Source organism: Spermophilus citellus, assembly GCF_964194105.1.
Source record: "Spermophilus citellus genome assembly, chromosome: 3".
In the NCBI taxonomy this organism is placed as follows: Eukaryota; Metazoa; Chordata; class Mammalia; order Rodentia; family Sciuridae; genus Spermophilus; species Spermophilus citellus.
Window position 1 is genome coordinate 29,943,471 of NC_138184.1, and position 22,686 is coordinate 29,966,156.

At 42.6% G+C, this 22,686-nt stretch overlaps 2 protein-coding genes across 3 annotated transcripts in view; both read left to right on the plus strand.

Annotated features, from left to right (window-relative positions):
• Positions 1-10,831: 10,831 nt before the first annotated feature.
• The window catches only part of GLB1 (galactosidase beta 1), a 93,125-nt gene continuing 81,270 nt past the window's right edge, over positions 10,832-22,686 (plus strand). Inside the window, exon 1 of the mRNA XM_081284384.1 lies at positions 10,832-11,146. Coding sequence (XP_081140510.1) covers positions 11,066-11,146 — 81 coding nt within the window. The 5' untranslated portion in view covers positions 10,832-11,065. The remainder of the gene's footprint in view (positions 11,147-22,686) is intronic.
• Positions 11,344-20,968, plus strand: TMPPE (transmembrane protein with metallophosphoesterase domain). Of its 2 annotated transcripts, none has more exons than XM_081284385.1 (2): positions 11,344-11,450; positions 13,243-20,968. In XM_081284385.1, the coding sequence occupies exon 2, from the start codon at positions 13,351-13,353 to the stop codon at positions 14,698-14,700; it is 1,350 nt and encodes a 449-aa protein (XP_081140511.1). In that variant the 5' UTR covers positions 11,344-11,450; positions 13,243-13,350; the 3' UTR covers positions 14,701-20,968. The 2 variants fall into 2 exon arrangements, with proteins under 2 accessions (XP_081140511.1, XP_081140512.1); XM_081284386.1 differs by having other exon boundaries at positions 11,346-11,437.

Below are 22,686 nucleotides of genomic sequence, written 5' to 3' on the forward strand. Positions count from 1 at the left end.
GCAGCACTTTTAAAAAATCTTTTTTTTTTTTTTTTTTGGGTGCAGATCAAATCCAGGACCTTGAGCATGCTAGACAAGTGCCCCAGTTCCCAAAAGAATAATAATAAAACTAGTTTAGAAATAATTCACAGTAAGAATAGAACAACGATAAAATACAAAAACAAACTCTTAAACACCATTCACTAAGATTCACAATCTGGGAGTTGGGGGTTTAGCTCAGTGAGAAACATCTACCTAACCTGTACAATGCTGTGGGTTTGATCCCCAGCACTGGGCGGGGGGGATGGAAAGATAAATCAGAAAACTCAACATCTAGTCTATATTTGCTATTCCAGTTTTGTCAACTGTCCCAATAATGCCTTTTCTGGCACTTTCCCCCCTGGACAAGATGCAGTCCAGGACCATGGTGTCATCTAATTGTCACCTCTGTTTCACATCCCCTAATCTACGCTGGTTCCTCAGCTTTTCTTGTCATGCCACAGGCATTTTTTGAAGAATACAGGCAAAACTAGACATGAGATACCACTACACACTTATTAAATCCACAACACTGGAAGCTTCAAATGCTAACCAGGATGTAGAGCAACAGGTACTCTTCATTCATTGTTGGTGAGAATGCAAAATGGAAATGAGCTATTGAGCCATGAAGAGACATGGCAATAAATGCATATTGCTAAGTGAAAGGAGCCAGTCTGAAAAGGCTGCATGTGGTATGAATCCAATATATGACATTCTGGAAAAAGGCAAAATTGAGGAGATAGTAAAAGGATCAGTGGCTGCTGGGGCTACATAAAGAAAGAGATGAATAAGCAGAGCACAGAAGATTTGGGGAGCAATGAAACTATTCTGTATGATACTATACTGGTACACACATGGCATATATTTGTAAAAACTCATAGAATATACAACACCAAGAGTGGGTTACAGGGTCTGGGGATGTGGCTCAAGCGGTAGCGCGCTGGCCTGGCGCGCGTGCGGCCCGGTTCGATTCTCAGCACCACATACAAACAAAGATGTTGTGTCCGCCGATAACTAAAAAATAAATATTAAAATTCTCTCTCTTTCTCTCTCTCCCTCTCTCCCTCTCTCTTTAAAAAAAAAAAGAGTGGGTTACAATGTAAAACTATAGACTTTGGGTGCTAATGATGTGTCAACACAGGATACATTAATTGTAATACATGCACCACTCTGATCACTGATAGAGGGATTGATTGTTCCTGTCTGGACACAGGGGTTCTATAAGATCTCTGTCATTTTCCTCAGTTTTACTGTGAAACTAAAACAGCTCTAAAGAAAGAGTCTGCCTGGGCACGGTGGCACACACCTGTAATCCCAACAGCTAGGGAGGCTGAGGCAAGAGGACTGTGAATTCAAAGCCAGCCTCAGCAACTTGGCAAGACCCTATCTCTAAATAAAATACAAAAAAGGGCTGGGGATGTGACTTAGTGGTTAAGTGTCCCTGGATTCAATCCTTGGTACCAATAAATAAATAACAAGAAATAAAGTCTATTAAGAAAACATAGGCAATTTTGTGTTTTTTTGGTTTTTTTTTATAAAAGCTTCTTCTTTGGGAGGTCACTTTGTTAAGATGTTGTCCACTTTTTCCACTTCATTTTTTTATTTTGTAATTGACAAGTATTTGTGATAAATTCAGTAACATTGTTCTCAATAGCAGAGACTTTGTTCATATACAGAATTTTTTTTAAAAAAGTGTGTGTGCATCTAGGGGAATATTTAAAGCAGTGAGAAGTGAAAGGACAGCTATACATAACAATTCAATCTGGGGGCATAGAGGATGGTTCCAATTGTTTAAAGTTTAAAATATGCAAAAGAACACAATATGTATTTAGAAATACAAATAACACATGGCCACATCCCCAGCCCTTTTTTTATATTTTTCCTTTCTAAGGAAAAAAGAAATGATAAACAGAAATTTCATGTGTTTGTTTGCAAGGCTAGAGTTTAAACCCAGGGCCTTACACTTACTGTGCAAATTCTCTGTCATTAAGCTACCTCTCCTACTGTAATAAACAGAAACTTTGGATACTGGTTTCCTATCCAGTTGGGAAAAGGAAAGACATGCTATTGGGAGAAGTTCAGACTCAGGTGAGGGGATGGGGAGCGAGTATAAGGATGCTCACTGCATCATTATTTTTATATATTTTGTAAATATTATTTTATATCTTATAATTTTTTAAAAATTTTTTAGTTGTTGATGCACCTTTATTTTTTATTTATTCATATATATTCAGCACTGAGAATCAAACCCAGTGCCTCATGAATGTTAGGCAAGTGCTCTACCACTGAGCTACAACCCCAGCCCTCATATTTTATATGTTGATATTATTATTTTTTATTTTTTAAATTTTTGTAGTTGTAGATGGACAGAATGCCTTTATTTTATTTGTCTATTTTTATGTGTGCTGAGGATCAAACCCAGTGCCTTACACATGCTAGGCAAGCGCTCTGCTGCTGAGCTATGGCCCCAGCCCTTAATATTTTAAAAATAATATTTGGGAAAAGAAAAATTGGGGGCTGGGGTTGTGGCTCAGCGGTAGAGTGCTGACCTAGCATGGGTGAGGCACTGGGTTCAATCCTCAGCACTACATAAAAATAAATAAAATGAGCCTGGTGCGGTTGTTCATGCCTGTAATCCCAGTGGTCCCAGAGGCTGAGACAGGAGGATCATGAATTCAAAGCCAGCCTCAGCAAAGGCAAAGAGCTAAGCAACTCAGTGAGACCCTGTCTCTAAATAAAATACAAAATAGGGCAGGGGATGTGGCTCAGTGGTCAAGTGCCCCTGAGTTCCATGCCAAATAAATAAATAAACAAAAATAAAGGTATCATGTCCAACTACAACTAAAAAATATATATTTTTTAAAAAGAAGAAAAATTTGCACTGGGCACAGTAGCAGATGCCTCTAATTCCAGCTACTCAGGAAGCTGAGGCAGAAGGATTACCAATTCAAGGTCAGCATCAGCAACTTATCAAGACCCTGTCTCTAAAGAGTTTTAAAAGGGCTGGGGATGTTTGTAGCTCAATGGTAGGGTACCATCATATTCAATCCCCAGTACTACAAAGAAAGGAAGGAAAAGGGGGGTGGAAGACAGGGCAGAAAGAGATTGAGGGAGGGAGAGAGAAAGGAAGAAGATTGCTATAGTGATTTGAAGAAAAAACAGGTGAATGGGATGGTAAAGGGGAAGACATGAAGTGACATCTAAAAAGAGTTCTGAAGTGGGCAAAGAGCTGAGCCATGTTTACATGGCTTCCTGGAGCCTCTTGCCCTGTGACTCCACGGTGGCCATCTTGCTTGGCACTTGAGATCCTTCATGTGTGGAGAATATGAAAAGGCCGTTGCCCTAAGTCAAACAGACACACAAAGAAATGTCCAATCAGTAGGAAAAAATTCAGTCCTACAAGCCAACAGACTCAGTGGCTGAGCACCTGCTGAGTTCACTTCCTGGTACCAATAAATATATAAATAATAAATAGGGTTGAGGATGTAGCTCGGTTGTAAGAGTAGTTGCCCTGTGTTTACTCACCCAGTAAGGGAGTGGGGGAACTTGCTAATCAATTCTCTCTGTCTGCAAAGTGTTATTTGCATCCTAGTGTGACTAATAAAGATAATTAAATGAAGCAGCATGTACCCTGAAGGGGAAATGATTGGCTGCAGAGCAATTTTATCATGTTCAATAAATAAGGATCTATCTAAGCTCCTAGAAAGCAGATCTTGTGATAAAAAGGAAACATTCATTTTTTTTTTTAAAGATACAGTGCATGACAGTGAGAGCAAGAAGAAGAAGAAATGAGGCAAGGAAGGCTGAGAAGCAATGGAGCTGGATGTTAGATCGCCATGCAGGCTACATCTTTATGACAGCTTCAAAGATAGACAGCCAGCTTCTTAGCAGGTGTACTCATTAGACCACATGGAATGTCTGTACAGGCTCTACAGAGAATCTACCCATTGAAACAGTGAATCAGAGGAGAGGAAATTTATTTGCTGGCTCTTTCCCACCCTGGTCTTCCATTTCCCTGAACTTCTCCATGAGAGTTAACTTGCCTGCTCTTCTGGGCTGCACTGCCTTAGACTCATTGGCAGCCATGTGGAAGACACGGTGCTTCATTCCAGTGAATCCAGAGGCATATGGAGGAGCCAGAGAACACAGATAGTTGGCTTTGGTTAGTAGATACGCTATAACAACAGCTGCAGTGGAACAGGCAGCCTAGAGTTGAAGAGACAGGTGACTAAAGAATTTGAGTATCAAATAAGCCGTCTGATAACAGCAATCATAGAGTTTGTCATCAAATCAGCACTGAAACTCTCTGACCTAGAAGTTGCAAAGGTAAATCCATCTTGGGGCCTGTGCAGGTCCTGTCAAAAGTGAAGTGGACCATATGGTGGGGGTGGGGGTGCATTGCCAATTACAAGAACTTATTCTGCCTAGTGAATGTCTCAAAGCATAATTCTGGTCTATTATTACCTTTTCAGGCCTTTGTCTTGGTGTGGCCAGATATTCTGATCTTTGATGAGAAACCGGAGATCCAGATGGTGTCAATTCTTCTGATTAAATGTTGACAACTACAAAAATTTTAAAAAATTTAAGATACCAATAGGCCAAGCCAGGTGTGGCAGCCTTTACCTGTAATCCCAGCAACTACAGAGGCTGAGGCAGGAGGAACATGAGTTAGAGGCCAATCTCAGTCACTTATCAAGAATCTATCTCAAAATAAAATAGAAAGTACAGGGCTGGGGTTGTAGCTCAGTGGTAGAGTGCTTACCTCGCACGTCTGAGGCCCTGGGTTCAATCCCCAGCACCACATAAAAATAAATAAATAAAATAAAGATAAAAAATAAACAAATAAAAATAAAGATATTGTGTCCATCTACATCTAAAAATTTTTTTTAATAAAATTAAAAGTACAGGGGGTGTGGTTCTGTGGTAAATAACCTCTGGGTTCAATCCACACAGTACCATAAAATAAAATAATATACCCAGTGGGCCAGCATAATATTAAATCGAATTTTTTTTCTCTGTACCGGAGACTGAACTCAGGGGCAGTGACTACTAATCAGCCCTATTTCGTATTTTATGTAGAGACAGGGTCTCACTGAGTTGCTTAGCGCCTTGCCTTTGCTGAGGCTGGCTTTGAACTCAGATATCCTCCTGCCTCAGCCTCCTGAGCTGCTGGGATTATAGATGTGTGCTACCACACCCAGCAGTAGTCGTAACTTTTGATCTACTCAGAAAACTATGGTGATCATTTAAGGAAGAGGTAAATCATACCTGCAGATGTGGTTATAAAAACAGAGAAGTTGGCTAAATAAATCTAGGAGACCCAAGTGAAGAAGAAACGTCAGGCTTTGGAAATAGAGCAGATGTAAAAGGGAAAACAGAAAAACAATTACCAAAGATACCTCCAAACTTGCAACTGAGAGACACTGCGAAGCAGATGCCCTGGACAGATAGGAAAATTATAGTAAAAAGATAGGAAAGAAGAATGTTGCAAACAGAGTCATTTTTGTTTTTCCTCTAAAGCAGGCCTCCCCATGGGCATTGGATGTTTTCAGGTGTCTCAAACTCCTGAAAAGACAAATGGGAACAAAAGCACCCTAAAACACATGACTGTCATACGGCTTGGTTCAGTTCCTGATATATAGCTATTGACTTTTATTGGAATCTGTAGGGAAACAGTTGGTTCATTATTTCACAATTTTATCACTTTTATTATTTCATAACCATACCTATCAGCTGCTTGCACAACTTAACCCCAAGACAAGGGGTTCAGGACTTTCTGGGTAAAAAACTTAATGATAGGAAGCAAGATAAGGGATTGCTGCACAATAGAATGGTCCACATTTTTTTTGCTGAAGATTTTATTGTTGTTGTTTTTTACTTTTTAAAAAATTTAAATTTTCATATGAGAATTCCTGTATGCTTTTTACCCACTTCACCAATTATTAACATTTTACTTCGTTTATTTTATTACTTGCTTGTATTGTATACATGTGATATATGTGTATTATGTATGGTATATAATTATACATACAGATATAAACATGGAACTATTATCATCTGAAAGTAAGGTGCAGGCACTATGCTTCTTTACCTCTAAAGTATTTCAGGGTACATGTTCTAAGAACACAGCCATAGTACTTATTGAAATTAGGAAATTTAGTGTGGCTACAATGTTATTTTCTAGTCCATAGTCTAGACTCAAATTTTGTTAATTGTCCCAATAATACTTTATAGTTATCTGTTTCCTGATCCAAGATCTAATCCAGGATCATATGTCACATTTAGTTGTTACATCTTTTTAGCGAAGACCTTATTTTTTTCAACTTTAATATATATCATTTAATTACACCTAAAACCTATTTCAAATTACAATCATTTAAATGGTATTTTAAAATATTAGAAATGTCAAGTTAGGCAAAATTTTACACTGATTAGAACAAACATTGGGAATTGAACTTTGCTAAGTGGGAAAGTTCTGCCAAGGCCAAAAAAGAAAATAGAGCAAAAAGTTAGATTTGTTCTTAATTTGTGAGCAGAGTCCATTAAGGACAGAAAAACAAAGTGTTCATGTGTATTTCTGGCCAGTACATGTCTCTCCTCTTGTTGTTCTTGTCCTACTATTGAGGCCTCTGTGCTTCTCAAACCACCTTTAGTGAAGGATCAGGGTTTTTGTTGTTGTTGTTTAATATTTTTTTTAGTTGTAGATGGACACAATATCTTTATTTTATTTATTATTTTTTGATGTGGTGCTGAGGATCGAATCCAGTGCTTCCCATATCTGAGACAAGTGCTCAACCACTGAGCTACAACCCCAGCCCTGAAGGATCAATTTTGTGTCTTTTTATCAGTGCTCTTTTCCATCTATCAAGGACTGACTATTTTATATAAAATATAATGAAAATAAATTAATAGAAAAATGAAATAATAATACACATACACAATTCCCATCTATGTTTTTATCTTTAGATTCAACAAACTTACTTTCTTAAATTGGTAAAAGTTTCTAAGTGCCTTATCTGAATTTCTGTATTTATCTCATTGCACTGGTCCACGGACCACCCTTTGAGTAGTACTGGTCTGTAATAGCACAAGTACCACATTTAGTTGTGTATGTGGCCATCTTTCTTGCTAGAGACGAGTCTCTACATGGTAACATTACATATACCCAGCAGCCTGGGGCAAGGGACTTTGTATCTCATCATATTCTACACATGCATGTGAACAGGAGCTCAAAGTAAAGGATAAGTGGAAGCACCGCCTTAGGAAAGTAACTCAGACTCTAAAGTCAGCAATGTGAACCAGACATGGAGGCACACTCCTGCAATCCCAGAAACTGAGAAGGCCGAGGCAGGAGGAACAAAAGTTCAAGGTCACCCTCAACAACTCAATGACCCTGCCTGAAAATTAAAAAAAAAAATCAAATCAACTAAATCTCAGAAACGAACTACAATCTATATTCTCTTGGCAAGCTTCACTATAAAGGACCAGATAATAAGTATTTTAGGTTTGTGGGCTCTGAGGTCTCATTGCATTGACTTGTCTGGACCACTGTAGTGTGAATAAAGCCCTATGCAGAAAATTGGAGGCAGTCATGTTCCAGTAAATTTTTATTTATGAATACTAATATTTTAATATCATATTTTAGCAGGGTATGGTGGTGCATACCTGTAATTTCAGCAATTCAGGAGGCCAAAGCAGGAGTACTGAAAGTTTGAGTCTAGTGGGCTGGGGCTGTGTAGCTCAGTGGTACAGCTCTTGCCTCCCACATGTGAGGCACTGGGTTTGATCCTCAGCACCACAGAAAATTAAATAAATAAAATATACTACAACTAAAAAAAAAAAAGTTTGAGTCCAGCCTGGGAAACTCAGCAAAACCCTGCCTCAAAAAAGTAAAAATAAAAAAGGTTGGGGATATAGCTCAGTGGTATAGTGCCCCTGCATTCAAGTCCCAGTACTGGGGACAATCCCATATTTTCAGTCATAAGATGATGCTTTTGATTTGTTTTCATTCATCTAAAAAATGTAAAATCCATTCTTAGCATGGCAGACCATTCAAAAGCAGGCAGAGGGCTAGATTTCATCTTCTGCTCTTTAGTTTGCCAACTCTGCTCAAAATCCTCTCCATCTCAGTTCAGCTAAACAAATCTATTGCACATTATAACCTTGAGTCTATAGGCTGGGGAAGGTGGAAAAAGTTGAATTTGTTCTGTGCTAATTTTTTTTAAAATTTTTTAGTTGTAAATGGACACAATATCTTTTAATGTACTTATTCATTTTTTAAGGTGGTGCTGAGGACTGAATCCAGTGCCTCACATGTGTGAGGCAAGCACTTTACCACTGAGCTACAGCCCCAGCTCTGTGCTAAAATTTTTTTAAACTTCATTTTGCAGTAATTTCAGACTAGAAAAAGGTTGGGGGAAAAACACAGTACAAAGAATCTCTTCACTGAGTCCCCAAATGTTAACATTTTCCACATTTACTTACCTTTCCTGTGTTCTTTTCATGCCTAGAATACCAACTCTTGAATCTATTTTTTTTTAAGAGAGACAGAGAGAGAATTTTAATATTTATTTTTTAGTTTTTGGCGGACACAACATCTTTGTTTGTATGTGGTGCTGAGGATCGAACCCGGGCCGCATGCATGTCAGGCGAGCGTGCTACCGCTTGAGCCACATCCCCAGCCCCAACTCTTGAATCTTGTTTTCTCTTTCCACATTTTTAGTTTTGGAACTAGTAGAGTCAGTTGCAAAGATCATGTCCTTTTGTTTCCAAACACCAAGAACATTCTCTTACATATCTACAGCATTGATCAAAATCAATACAAAACTACTATTTAATCTTTAGATTCTGGGCCATTATGGAGATGAGGGACTTTAACATCAATGTATGATATTATCAGATCTACAGGTCTAATTCTGATTTCATCAACTGTCCCACTAATATCTTGTATTTGCCTACCATCGTCTCTGGTAACTCCCCCCTCCACAATTACCTAGTGAATTTGATGTTGTTTTGTCTTTTTCACCAATGAAGAAACTACAGCTCAGAGAGATTATGCAACTTGTCCACAGTTAGATAAATGGTAAGTAGCAGAGCTAGAATTCTGACTAAGTGTGCCTGTCCCTGGAGCACTTCCTCTTTGGGGGGTGATGTAGGGAAGGAGTAGTGGGGATTGAACCCAGGAGTGCTTGACTGAGCTATATTTCCAGTCTTTTTAAATTTTATTTTTATTTTGAGACAGGATCTTGCCAAGTTTCTCAGATTGGCCTCGAACTTTTGATTCTCCTGCCTCAGCCTCCTGAGTAGCTGGGATTACAGGTGTGTGTCACCTTTCCCAGCAAATTCTTGCTCTTCAGTTCTGGACTAGAATTGCAGAGTTAAAAAAGGACTTCACAGATCAAGGAGGGGAAGTTGGCATTACATGCACGAAAAGAACATGGAAAGGAAAATCAATGACCGATCCTGTCATGGTCTCTCAAGGAAATGTCCAGTGGGAGAGGGCATGAGCAAATGGAGGTTTGGATATGTTGTTATACAATATGAAAAGGTTTTTTGCAACATCAAGAGATAAGCTAAGATTACTATTTTGACTCGTTAAAAAGTAAAAACTTTTTACTTATTAAAAAAAACACCAGATACAAAAAAGCAACACAAAACAAATATATGATATAATGAGTTACAAGGTGATAAGGCTCAGCAAGGTCAGGACAAAATAGGAAGGCCACATTTGAGACTTAATTGAGAAGAGAGCTCAGAAGAATCTAAAGTCTGGTCAAGGGGAGAGTCTTTGTCAATAGCATAATTAGACCACACGTTGGTTTTTCAAAGTAAAAAGTTAACAAAATAAAAAGTTAGATAATGACATCTAAAAGATTGGATTTTATGTTATGTAAGTTTTAACTCAATACAACTGGGAAAATTTAAATACATATACTTAAAAGCAATATCCCTAAAGTTTTCTTCCCTTAAGTTTTTATTTTATTTTATTTTATTTTTTTAGTTGTTGACAGACCTTTATTTTTTAATTTATTTTTATGCGGTGCTGAGAATCGAACCCAGTGCCTCACACATGCCGGGCAAGTGCGCTTCCACTGAGCCCCAGTTGAAACTTGGTTAGTGAAAGAACAGTGGGATTTTCAAAGAGTGCAGGGAAGCAACCAGGGAAAAGAGGGTAACTTTGCATTAAAGTCTGGAAGTTATCCGAGGCCGGGACAAGTTAGTTTACACCGAAACCTTTCCCCAAATGTAAAAATAGTGCTATTTCATGCCCGTTTGACAGATCTGCCTACAATGCAGAGATGACAAGAGAACCAAATGCAAAACTGAAAAGTGGGAGGCACTGGTGCTCTCATCACTCAAAACTCCATGAAATAAACTGCAGACCCAACTGTTTTGGAGGTTGACATTCGAATAAATTTTGCCACAGCTGAATCACAATTCTAAATTTATCCGTAATTAGAGCAATGGTTCTCGAACTTCAGCATGGATCATAATGAGTTGGAGAGTTTGTAAAATTAGAGATAGCTGGGTTTCATACCCCCACCCCACCCCAGTTTCTGATTCAGGGTTTTTTGGGAGGGGGCTCCAGAATTTGCATTTCTAATAAGTTCCAGGTGATGTCGATTGGGTTGGACCATAGACCACACTTCGAGAACCCGTGCTTTAGAGTTTTAGGATCGGAGTTAGGTTTAGTGTTATCAATTTCCCCCTTGAGTTCTCTCCAAGCAGCCAAGGTTAAAAGGAGACCCCTTGGCAATGTCCAACTCCCGGGAGCGTTATCAAGCTGTTGACAGTAGGGGCCTCTCGATCGCCGTTCCCAAGGGTTCTTCCCTAGGCCGTCACTAGCAAAACCCAGATAACCCTGCGCTGGAATCACGCGGAGGCGCGTGGTGGGGGCTCTCCCTTTCACCTCAACCCCCGGCTCAGCTACCGCGGGGTGGAGCCGGGGGCGGAGCAGGCGAGGGGGCGGCGCCAGGCTGCGGGTCCTCAGCCAAGAAAGGCCGAGCGGCTGGCCCCGGCGCCGACTGCGGAGCCGAGAGGTTGGAGAATGGTCATGATCGGGGTTCCGGTTCGCGTCCTCTCTTTGCTGCTGGCGCCGCTGCTGCTGGGTTCTGCGGGCGGCTTGCTCGTAAGTCTGCGGGACTCCAGCGCTGGGACGCACTGCTAGGGACAGGTTGATGGGAAACCAGACGGAGGCCGTGGTCACCTCAGGTCCTGGCAAAGCCGAGAGCTTGAGACCCCGGAGTGTCCCGGAGCAGGCAGGCAACCGGCCGAGCTCAGGCAGTGGACTGGCCTTCCTGTCGGGGGCGGGCCGGGCAGATCGGGCGGGGCGCGCGTCCTTCCCTGTAGCTGGGTCGCTTGTGTGTTCCGCTCGGACTGCTCCTTTCGCATGGACCTACTTCCCCATTTGTGTAACGAGGTGGGGAGATGAGGTGCGCCTAAACCTATTCAATTTCGGATTTCCAGGAGAGGGAATCCAAGTCGCGCGGGCTATTGGAGGGCTCAGTGGACTCCGGTTTGGTGCGCCCTCCCTTGCCTAGTTCCGTGCTCTGCGGAGCGCTCCGGAAGGAGATAAATGGGGTCAGGAGAGGCCCCCTCAAAGATGAACCTTGTAATGTTTTTTTGGAGGGTGATCTTCCTTTCAAACATCTGGTCTCCTCCTGGCCAGTCCCCCGCCGCCTGCTGTTGGGCAGGGTGTTTCATCGCGTTCGTGGGACCCTTTCTCTTTAGGGTTTTGCAGGCCAGATTGAGGGTGGGAGGAGGCAGGCTGCAGGTGGGCACCAGCGTTGACCGATCGTGGTCAGAGAGGCTGTTGGGGCGTTGGGGCGTGCCCCTGGGGAGCTCTGCGTCACGTCTGCGGAAAGAGAGGGAGTAGTTTGGAACGCGGCAATTGCCTCACTGCACGTTCAACAAATCAACTTCGGGTTGGTTCCTCCAGAGTTCAGGTGCATTGAGTCTGGGCACCTTTTAATACAGGTTGGTGGGATTTGAACCTGTTGACTTATGAGTTACACCCTTTGATAAAAGGCTATCAATACGCGCCCAGAACAGAGAAAAGTCATTTATCTAAAACCAAGATGGAAAATCTTAAGTATTTGGAAAACAGCTGCTGAGAATATTTTCATTTTGGGAAAAGCTTGTCTCAAATTGGGTATTGGCAGCTGCTGCTCCCTCTCCATCTGTCTGTGGTTCTCCTGCCCCCATCTCTCTTGCCTCCCCCTTATTAAACTTTTTTTTTTTGTCATAATTGAAAGGTCTGGAGGAACTCTGAGGTTGGAGCTAGACAACTATAAGAAGCTGTTGAAGGTGGAACTGGGAAATAGTTCAGTGGCAGAGTGGAGTGGGGGATGGGAGGAAGATCTTAACCAGTATCTGAAGAGGGGTAGATAAGGATTTGTGGATGAAGAACAGGTCTACAGAGCAGCCCTCTGGGTAATAGATCATCACTCTCCTAAAGCATCATTAAGTGGGTGGGGTGCACCCCCTCTGAGGCCCTCAAGGGGAGGCCAGCATCACCTCAGGAATTCTTAGGTGTCCCTTCTGGGCTTCTGTGTCTAGAGCTGAAGACTAGAGCCAGCAGCCTAGCTTTCCTTTATTGCCTTGTTTGCATTTATTGCTTTCAATGTCCTGGACAAAATTTGAAAATATCTATCAATTTCTTTTAGAAGTAACAAGACTATTACATAGTAATAAACATATTCTTATGAAAGATAATAGTATTTCTCAATTTCAGGGTGCAGTCACATTGTTTTACATTCTGTGTCTTAATAAGAGACATTTTTAAATGTACTTCTGCATTGAGTCCTTTACCATATGACATGTCATGTAGCTTCTAGAAAGCTCTACTGTATATACATGACAGTGAGAACGGAAAAAGTGGTGATGGCTTCGTAGTAGTATGAAAATAGTGTCTGACTAAATGGATCATCTGAGAGGGTGTCACTTGAGAACTGTTGATGTAGAATAATGTATTTCTTATTTTAAAAAAATGTTCAAGCTTACTGTGGAGAAAGTTTAAACATACAGAATGCTGTGCAAAAATAAAAGCTGCCCATCATGTCACCATCCTGTGTGTTTGTATTTAAATAACAATAGTGTAGTACCTGACTATTTGAGTGGCTTAGATTTGAGGTAGGTTGGGCAGATATTAGTGGCCTTCGGGTTTTGAATGGGGATAAAGCGACTCTAATATCCCACAAAGCTGACACCAGTTCCTGGTTGCAGGCCGAGCTGACCTGGAAGCCTCTCGTTGGCCACTGCCCTTTCTAAGGAACTCGCCTTCCAGAGCCCACCTGCACAGAACTGGTGGGGACTCTTCTAGGAGCAGAGAGAATGGCGCACTTCAGGCAGCTCTCCCTGGGCTCCAAGGCTGCCCTGGCTGCGGTCACTGTCTTCGTGTCCATGATCGTCTCCCGCTCCTATCTGGCACAGAGCCTGGAGCTCAGGGCCTGGCGATGGCTGTTCCGCCTGCAGCTTGCTCTCTTTGTCAACTCGCTCATGCTCATTGGTTCCCTCTACATCTGGCGTAGCACAGTGAGCAACCTCTGCCACTCCCCAGCAATGGAGTCCACCTGTTTCCAGCTTTGGAAACTGGTCGTGATGGTGTTTCTGGCCCTGGCCCATTCCAGTTTCTTCACCATGCTCTTTCTGGTGGCCGAGGAGCCCTATTTCTTTTCCCTGGCGGCCTACTCCTGCCTGGGTGCTTACATCATCATGGTTTTCTTCCTCTGCATCCTCAGCGGCATGGAGCAGGCCTACCAGCTCTTGGCCTGGCGCAGCGGTAGGATCGTGGGCAGCCTTGACAAGTCAAGGAAGCTGGTGCTCAGGCCCGCCCTGGCGGTGGTGGTGACTGCCGTGCTCAGCATGATGGGGCTCCTGAATGCTGCTAAGCCCCCAGCAGTGAAAACCGTGGAGCTGCCCATCCCTCAGCTGCCCCTCTCTATGAACAACCTCAAGATCGTGCTCCTCTCTGACATTCACTTGGGGCCCACAGTGGGTAGGACCAAGATGGAGATGTTTGTGAAGATGGTGAATGCATTGGAACCCGATGTCACGGTGATTGTGGGTGACCTCTCTGATTCGGAAGCCTCTGTCCTTCGGACGGCTGTTGCTCCTTTGGGCCAGCTTCATTCACGCCTTGGAACCTACTTTGTCACGGGCAATCATGAGTACTATACGTCGGATGTCAGCAACTGGTTTGCACTGCTGGAGTCCCTGCATGTCCAGCCACTTCACAATGAGAATGTGAAGATTTCTGCCACAGGGGCCCAGCGTGGCGATGGTGGTGGTGAAAGTGAAGACTGGATCTGCTTGGCTGGAGTGGATGATATCGAAGCAGACATTCTGCACTACTCTGGCCATGGCATGGATCTTGACAAGGCCCTGGGGGGCTGCACCCCAGACCACACCATCATTTTGCTAGCTCACCAGCCCCTGGCTGCCAAGAGAGCCCTCCAGGCGCGGCCAGATATTAACCTGATCCTTTCTGGGCACACACATGCTGGGCAAATCTTCCCGTTGAACGTGGCAGCATATCTCCTGAACCCCTTCTTTGCAGGTCTCTACCAAGTGGCCCAGACTACATTTGTATATGTCAGTCCAGGGACAGCCTACTATGGGATTCCCATGAGGCTGGGGAGCAGGGCAGAGATCACAGAGCTCATCTTGCAACAGGCTCTCTGAACCAGCCCTGCCCTTGGTACCCCTGCCCTCCCCTCCCCTCTCTGTCCCTCTTCAGAGTTATTTGCCAGCTTTACCCCTCCAGCCATGACGGCACCCCCTTGGTCACAAACCTAACATGAACAGTGATTTGTAGTGGGGCTGCCTGGCAAGTTCAGGCTGGTTTAATTTTTAAAGTGGCTACTTGCTTTTTTGGTATGCATCTGTGAGGCCACTAAGGTCACCTATAAGAGGACATGCTTCTGTTTTCCAGTTGGTGTGGAGTGAAGTCCTCCTGCAGAGCTCACAGGGAAGAACCCCAATGTGGGGTTCCTAATTTAGAACCTGAAAGGGGCAGGAGTGTGTCTTCCTCTTGGTGTTTTTTAAACCCTCTTTAGGACTTAGATCTAGAACCTTTCTAGAGGTGGTATTGGTAGGTAATGTTGGACAACAGGTAAGGTTGGAAGCCCCTTGGATTGCTGGAGAATATTTTCTTATTCTGCTGGGTTCTGGCAGAATCAGCTTTATTGAGGGCATCAGCAAAAAATGCTGGAACACAGAGGGCCTCTCGTGTTCAGGTCTTGAGTAATGCCCTTTGACTGTGCTCTTGAGTGGCCTGGGCTGGGGGCCGCTTGAGCAAAAAAAAAAAAAAAATGAGCTCTCTGGCCCGTGATGGTAATGCTGCTGCTTAGGACCTCGGGGGTTTTACCTCCCTTGTCTTTTATACTTGGGTGAGGTAATTAGGGACAGGTGGCTTCTGTATTTATAGATGAGGAAACTAAGAGAAAGAGGCAGGGCACCCAGAACATGACAAGGTATGTTGAAGGGCTGGGGACGTAGCTTACTGATATAGCATTTGCCTAGTGTATGCAGGGCCCTGGGATAGATCCCCAACATCATGAAAAAGAAAGACTGGTTGGAGACTTGGGGCTAGAAGCCAGGTCTGCCTCCTACTGAAAGTTCTTTCCACTGTCTGTGGTGGTTAAGTAGCTTTATTATTATATTTGAGTATAGAGCCTCACGCAGTTAACTTCAAAAGGAGAACAAACCAGAACCTGATGTTCCTGCAGAGTTATTTGCTGAAGTCTGACTTCAGTTTACCCACCACTACGTGGAACAGAGCATACAAGGCAATTAGCTAGTTTTGGTGTAGGCTGTTAACATTTGAGGAAGAGTCGGGAAACTGGGGCCCCCTACTTCTCACCCCAGGTTGGGGTCTGACGAGAAGTGAAGGTTCACAATCCACCCCTGAGGAAGTTGAAGCTTTCACGGGGTGTGGCAGGGCTCTCTGCCTCTTGCAGGGCCTTTCCAGCTTCCCCTCCTGAGCCCTGGAGTTCAGGAACTGTTCTTCCTGCTGGGCGGATTCCAACCCACCTGTCTTGCCCCAGGAGAGCTGCCCTTAGACTCTGGCAACAGAAATAACAGGATCATTCCTTGCTGGCCTCTAGACTCAGAAAAAGAAGTAGGGGTGACTGCCCTGGAGCGAGTCCCAACCTCCTGGCCTAGACCTTGCCAGAAGAAAGAACCTTGGACTTTGGAATACCAATAAGCCCTCCTCTTAGAAAGGCTTGAGAAATCTGAGGGCTTGGGCTCAGTGTTAACTTCTGAGTAATTTTTAGACATGGGGCTGACAGGCTTTCTGACAGGGAACACAGACACTCTCTGATGGGAGGGTCTCACTCTCCTGCTCACTAGTGAGACATCATAGGTCAGTGAGGTGACCTCACAGAACTGTGGCTTTCAAGATGGTTTCGTTGGGGTGGGAATCAAGACATGGTGCCTGAGTTCCGTGTGGCACTGTGCATAGTTATGTGAATATTTCAACAACATGTGAGCTTGCTAAGGAACTATACTGTGCACGGGTGCCCAGAGAATTTCTGGAGCAACTGATCCTGGGGAATGTGGGTGAATAGCATGCCACCTGTTACCAGGGCCCCGTGAGATGTTGCAGCAGCAATTCGAGGGAAGTCATCTTCCCCTCCCCATGTTAGTCTCCTTGTGTATGCTCTGCCTGGCAGATGGAGTGGCTTCGCTTTTTCTTTGTTCTTCTGAGTTCTCCAGAACCCCATCCCTTGTTCCTGGGTAGCAAAGGCATCAAAAGTGAACCATCCCGTCAAGTTTAATAAATGTCTTTGAGGTGAAACTGATGGTTTTCTTATTTTTTTTTTCTCCATGTATAGGATTTCAGAGCAATGGAAGGGACCCTGGATTACCTTTTTATTTTATTTATTTAACCCAGGGGTGCTTTACCACTGAGCTACATTCTCAGCCACCACCCTGTCCCTTTAAAATTTTTAATTTTGAGACAGGGTCCAAGTTGCTTAGATCCTCGCTAAATTGCTGAAGCTGGCCTTGAACTTGGGATCCTTCTGTCTTAGCCTCCTAAGTTGCTTGGATTATAGGCATGTGCCACCACACTTGGCTAGAGAAGCTTTAAAAAATAATAAAAATAATAATAATAAAAAAAAACGTTTTACAAATGGTGGAATTCTAGGAATGGACACAGCACAGCACCCAGTTCCCTGACTCTCTTTGCAGGGTACCACTGCCAAGCCTGCCACACCTCCAACTGCTCTTCCAAATGTTCTCTCTCCTTTGTGACCCAGCCTCAGTTGGGGCATCATTCTTACTGCCTTTTTCAGTTCTCCTTTGTTTGTGATTGCACCTGACTAGGCTAGTTGTTGACATCTCATTCCTACCTTTTGGTTCTGTTGATAGCAATTGACTTCCCTGCTGAACTTGGTATTTTGCTGGTTTCTTGATTTCTAGATCTTTCTCATCAGGTGCCCTGTGCTTGATGAAATCGGCCTTCATCTATTTCTGTCGTTTATCTTGGATCCTTGTCTCTCTTGGATGCCATCATTTTGTGGTCTGTGTACCCTTCACCCACTCTGAACTCTTTGCTTGATGGATTGCTTTTCTATTAACAGAAAGGAAGTAAGGCCACCCTAGGAATCCAAGAAAAGGCATTAACATTCTCTTATTCTTGGTTTGTATTCCCTGACTGGGGGCGGCGGCGGGGTGTAGGGAAGAGGATGTTCCCAGAAGAAATTTCTCTTATTGTTCAGATGAGTCCCTGTTGCACCCTTTGTCCCTCTGTTCAATGCACTGAATGGACTTGTTTTCTTCATACTTGTGGATGTGGTGAAGAACCTTACTTGAACCTTGATCATTCTGTTTTGTTTTTCTATTCATTAGATGCAAATTGAAATGTAATGCTTTTTATAATTAATAATAGCATGTGTTATATGACATTGTTATAAAATATAAAAAATTAGGGCTGGGGATATAGCTCAGTTGATAGAGTGCTTGTTGCATGCACGAAGTCCTGGGTTCAATCTCCAGCACCCCCTTCCCCAACACACACACACACACACACACACACACACACACACACACAAAACAAACATAAAATATCAGAAATAAATTCTGCCAACCATTTAAAACATCCATCCAGCCTTTTCTTCTTTGATTTGTTTAAAACTTTTTATTATGGAAATTAAATTCTCATGAAAGTAGAATAGCATACTGACATGTCCCTGTCACCCAGCATCAACATTGTGACTCTCCTGCCACTCTTTCCCATCTGCCCTTTTTCCACACTCTTTCATATTTCTTTTTTAGCATAAGCATATTAAGTCTTGGGAAATGTAATTTTTCCCCCTATAAGCAATTCGGTATAAATCCTTTGCTTAAAAAGCATAACCATATGCCATTATGATATCCACTAAAAATAACAGTGGTTCATAATACCATGTAATATCCAGGAGATTTGGAGCTAGAGAAGCCAGATCTTTTACCTCCCAATAAAATGTTGGAACTTTCCACTCTCCTTGATCAATTCTTCTCAATACTGTCAGATATATGCCTTCAAGTGGAATCTTGCTGGATCACAATGGCAATCATTCTGTTTTTATTTTTTGTGGACCCCCACCCCACCATCCCATACTGCTTTCCAGAGTAGTTGCACCATTTTATAATCTCACCAACAATACATGGGGCCCCAGTTTCTCCACATCTTTGGCAACACTCATTTTCTGTTGCTTTTTTTTTTTTTATAGTGACCATCCTAATGAGTATGAGTTGATATTGTGATTAAAAAAATTTTTTTTTAATTGAAGGACCTTTATTTGTATGCGGTGCTGAGAATTGAACCCAGTGCCTCACGCATGCTAGGCAAATGCTCTAACACTGAGTCACAACCCCAGCCCTTATATTGTGATTTTGATATGTGTGATGTAGAGCAGTTTTCACTGCCTATTGGCTTTTTTTTTTTTGTACCAGGAATTGAACTCGGGGGCACTCAACCACTGAGCCATATCCCCAGCCTTATTTTATATTTTAATTAGAGACAGGGTCTCACTGAGTTGCTTAGTGCCTCATACTATCTTTGGAGAAATTTCTATTCAACCCTTTGCATATTTTCAAACCTGGTGGTTTTGCTTTTGAGTTGTAGGATTTCCTTATATATTCTGAGTATTTATTCTATCAGATACTTGGTTTGCAGATATGTTATGCAATTCTGTGGGTTGCCTTGCCTTTTCACTGTTGATTTGTCTCCCCACCCCCAAAACCTAGGGGTGCTCTACCACTAAGCTATATGCCCAACCCCTTTCTTTTCTGAGACAGGGTCTCACAAAACCACCCAGTCTGACCTCAAACTTGTGATGCTCCTGCCTGAGCCTCCTGAGCAGCTGGGATTATAGATATTTGTCACTGCACTGGGCTTGAACTAATTTTTTGTATATGTGGTGTAAGATAAAGGTCCAACTTCATTCTTTTGCATGTGGATATCCAGTGTATTGAAGAGGATGTCCTTTCCCCATCAAATGATCTTGGCACCTTGGTTGATAATCGTTTGACTGTATACAAGAGTATTTACTTCTGGCCTCTGTTTTCATCCATTGTTTAGTCTGTAGGGCATTGACACTGTTTTTGATTACTGTAGCTTTGTAATCTATTTTGAAATCAAGAAATATAAGTCTTCAGACTTTGTTCTTCTTTTTCAATATTGTCTTGCTCTTTGGGTTCTTTGAGATTCCATATGAATTTTAGGATGAGTTTTTCTACTTCTGCAAAAATGCCTTTGGAATTTTGATAGGGGCTGTGTTGACTCTGTGGATCATTTTAGATGATATGGTCATTGTAAAAATATTAAGTCTTCCAATCCGTGAAGACTGGAGTAGTGTTTTGTACTTTTCACTGTGTAAGTCTTTTGTCTCCTTGTATTTTACCTTTTTTAAAATTTATTTTTATTTTTTTTAATTCATTTCCTCTAGTAACTGGGGATTGAACCCAGGGGGAGCTCTATCACTGAAATACACCCACAGCTCTTGTTACTTTTTGAGACAGGTCTTGCTGAGTTGCTGTGGGCTAGCCTCCAACTTGGGATCCTCCGGCCTCAGCTGTGGAATAGCTCTGATTACAGGCGAGAGCCACACCCAAACTTTTTGATGCTTTTGCACATGGAATTGTTTTTTCTTATTTCCTTTTAGGATTGTTCAGTGTCAGGGTATAGAAATGCAAATAATTTCTGTGTTGATTTTGTGTCCTCCTACTTCACTGAATTCATTTATTAGTCCTAGCAGGGTTTTTTTTTTTTTTTTTTTTTTTATGGAATCTTTAGGGTTTTCTATATGTAAGACCATGTGACATGCAAAGAGGTAATTTTACTTTCTTGTTAGTTTGAATGCCTTTTTTTTTTTTTAGGTGTAGTTGGACACAATGCCTTTATTTTATTTACTTGTTTTTATGTTGTGCTGAGGATCAAACCCAGAGCCCTACATGTGCTAGGCGAGCACTCTACCGCTGAGCCACAACCCCAGCCCTTGAATGCCTCTTCTTTCTTTCTTGCCTAGGTGGTCTGTTTAGGACTTTTAGTCCGATGATGAGTAGAAGTGACAAAAATAGGCATCCTTGCCTTGTTCCTGTCCTTATAGGAGGAGACTGAAATCTTTCCCCATTGGGTGTGAATTAAGCCTTTATTATGTTGAGGTAGTTTTCTTTTCCTGGTTTGTTTTGTTTATCATGAAAGGGTGTTGTGTCTTGCTGGGTGTGCTCTTTCTGGCTCAGCTGAGTTGATCCTGGTTTTGCCCTTCTTTCTGATAATCCAGTGTATTACACTGATTGCTTTTTCATATGTTGAACCATTCTTGCATTCCAGGAGTAAATCCCACTTGATCATGGTGTATATTCCTTTACTTTTCTTTTTTTAAGTACCTTTATTTTTATGTGGTGCTGAGGATCAAACCCAGTGACTCACACATGCTAGGCAAGTGCTCTACCACTAAGCTACAACCCCAATGTATATTCCTTTTTAAAAAAAAAAAAAGAGAGAAATTTTAATATTTATTTTTTAGTTTTCGGCGGACACAACATCTTTGTATGTGGTGTTGAGGATCGAACCGGGGCCGCAGGCATGCCAGGCGAGCGCACTACCGCTTGAGCCTCAGTGTTCTTTAGGGAGATTGAGGATTAGGAAATCTGATGATGTGAATACTGTGTTGTTTAATGCTTTAATGTTTATTTACCACTGAAATAGCTTTAAAAAGTCACATTGGCCAGTATTATGTTCCTGGATATGTATTTGACCCAAGAATGTTTGCTTATACTGCTGTTTTCCCTCCAATGTTATACACATTATTGGGGTGGAGGTGGGAGGTCATCTAGAAGGTTTGAGTTTGCTTTGCTTAGAATTGCTTTTTGTTTTATAAGTTTTCTGTGACTTCATGCATTGCAAGTATTGTTGCTGCTACACCTCTGCAAGTATGAAATAAAAGTCTATTTCTTCAGTATTTTATTCCAGTGCCAATTCATTTCAAATGGATAGTTTGCACACTGGGAAAATTTGGGGCTGTTTGGGCTTTGGGGGAATAAACTCTAAAGGCAATTTTCTCTTTTTCCCTTTGTTCCTCCTCTTCCCTTGTTTCTTGATCACCTTAGTTCTCAATAATGCCCCAGTTTAGGAAGCTCAAAAGAAGCTGGCTCTAGATCTTCTCAGGTCCTTAAATATAGGGAGGCGTCACTTTGGGTCCATGAGGTCAGTTTTCTCTGTCCATGTTGGCCATGACAACAGTTATAAGCTGTCTCTGTTGATGCTGCCTCTGACCTGTCTTTGCTGATCCCCTCTGTGCTGCTTTTCTGGATGCCTATTTAGAGACTTGGCCCTACTCCCGCCTCCAATCCAGATAACACAGTGTCCTTCATATATCAGATCAGCAAGACAGTCCATGACTGTCCCTGACAGTGAACATAGCCCTGGGGCAAGTGGAAGAAGGTATACTGTTGTCCCGCCCACTTACAAACTGCTTTTGATCCTTTTTATCTGTAGGATTTGAAAGATGAGAACATTAGCTGCAAATCCAGTGCCAGAGGCTATGGTATCTTTTCCAGGAGCTTCGGGCACACCCAGGTGGTAGCCATATCGGAACTGTATTTGGCTAATGAAATAGCTCACGGTCATTCACCATCATTGGTGTTTTGTAGAGACTCAAAGGTGCCGTGAATGGGGATAGGATGGCAGTCATCTTGAAATCTCAATGGAAAGGGCACTGAGAGCTGCAATCCCAGGAGGACTGTGTACTTGCTTCAGATGTATCTTGGGAGTGGGGAGTGAGCAGTTCTGGAACCTACACATAATGGCTACTCTTACTCATGGTGAGGGTTCTGCTGGCTGTTAAAACCATCCCAATTGACCAGGGAAATAACCACAGGCTAGTGCTTCAACTTGTTGGGCCTACCCTGAGAAATCTTCAGCTGAAGCTCCTGTCATCCCCTGGCATAAGAGTGATGGGGGCGAGTGATAGCATTTCACCTACCTTGGTACTTGTGTCAGCCCAGACTGTCCAGCAGTCCACAGAAGGCCTTGGGTACCTGCTTCCTGAGGACACAGGTACCCTAAGTCCTACTGGGGAAGATGTGAGCTGCGGGAAGTTTGTTGTGGGTACTTAGGTTGGCCTTTTTTTTTTTTTTTTTGAGGGGGTCACCAGGGCTTGAACTCCAAGGCACTTC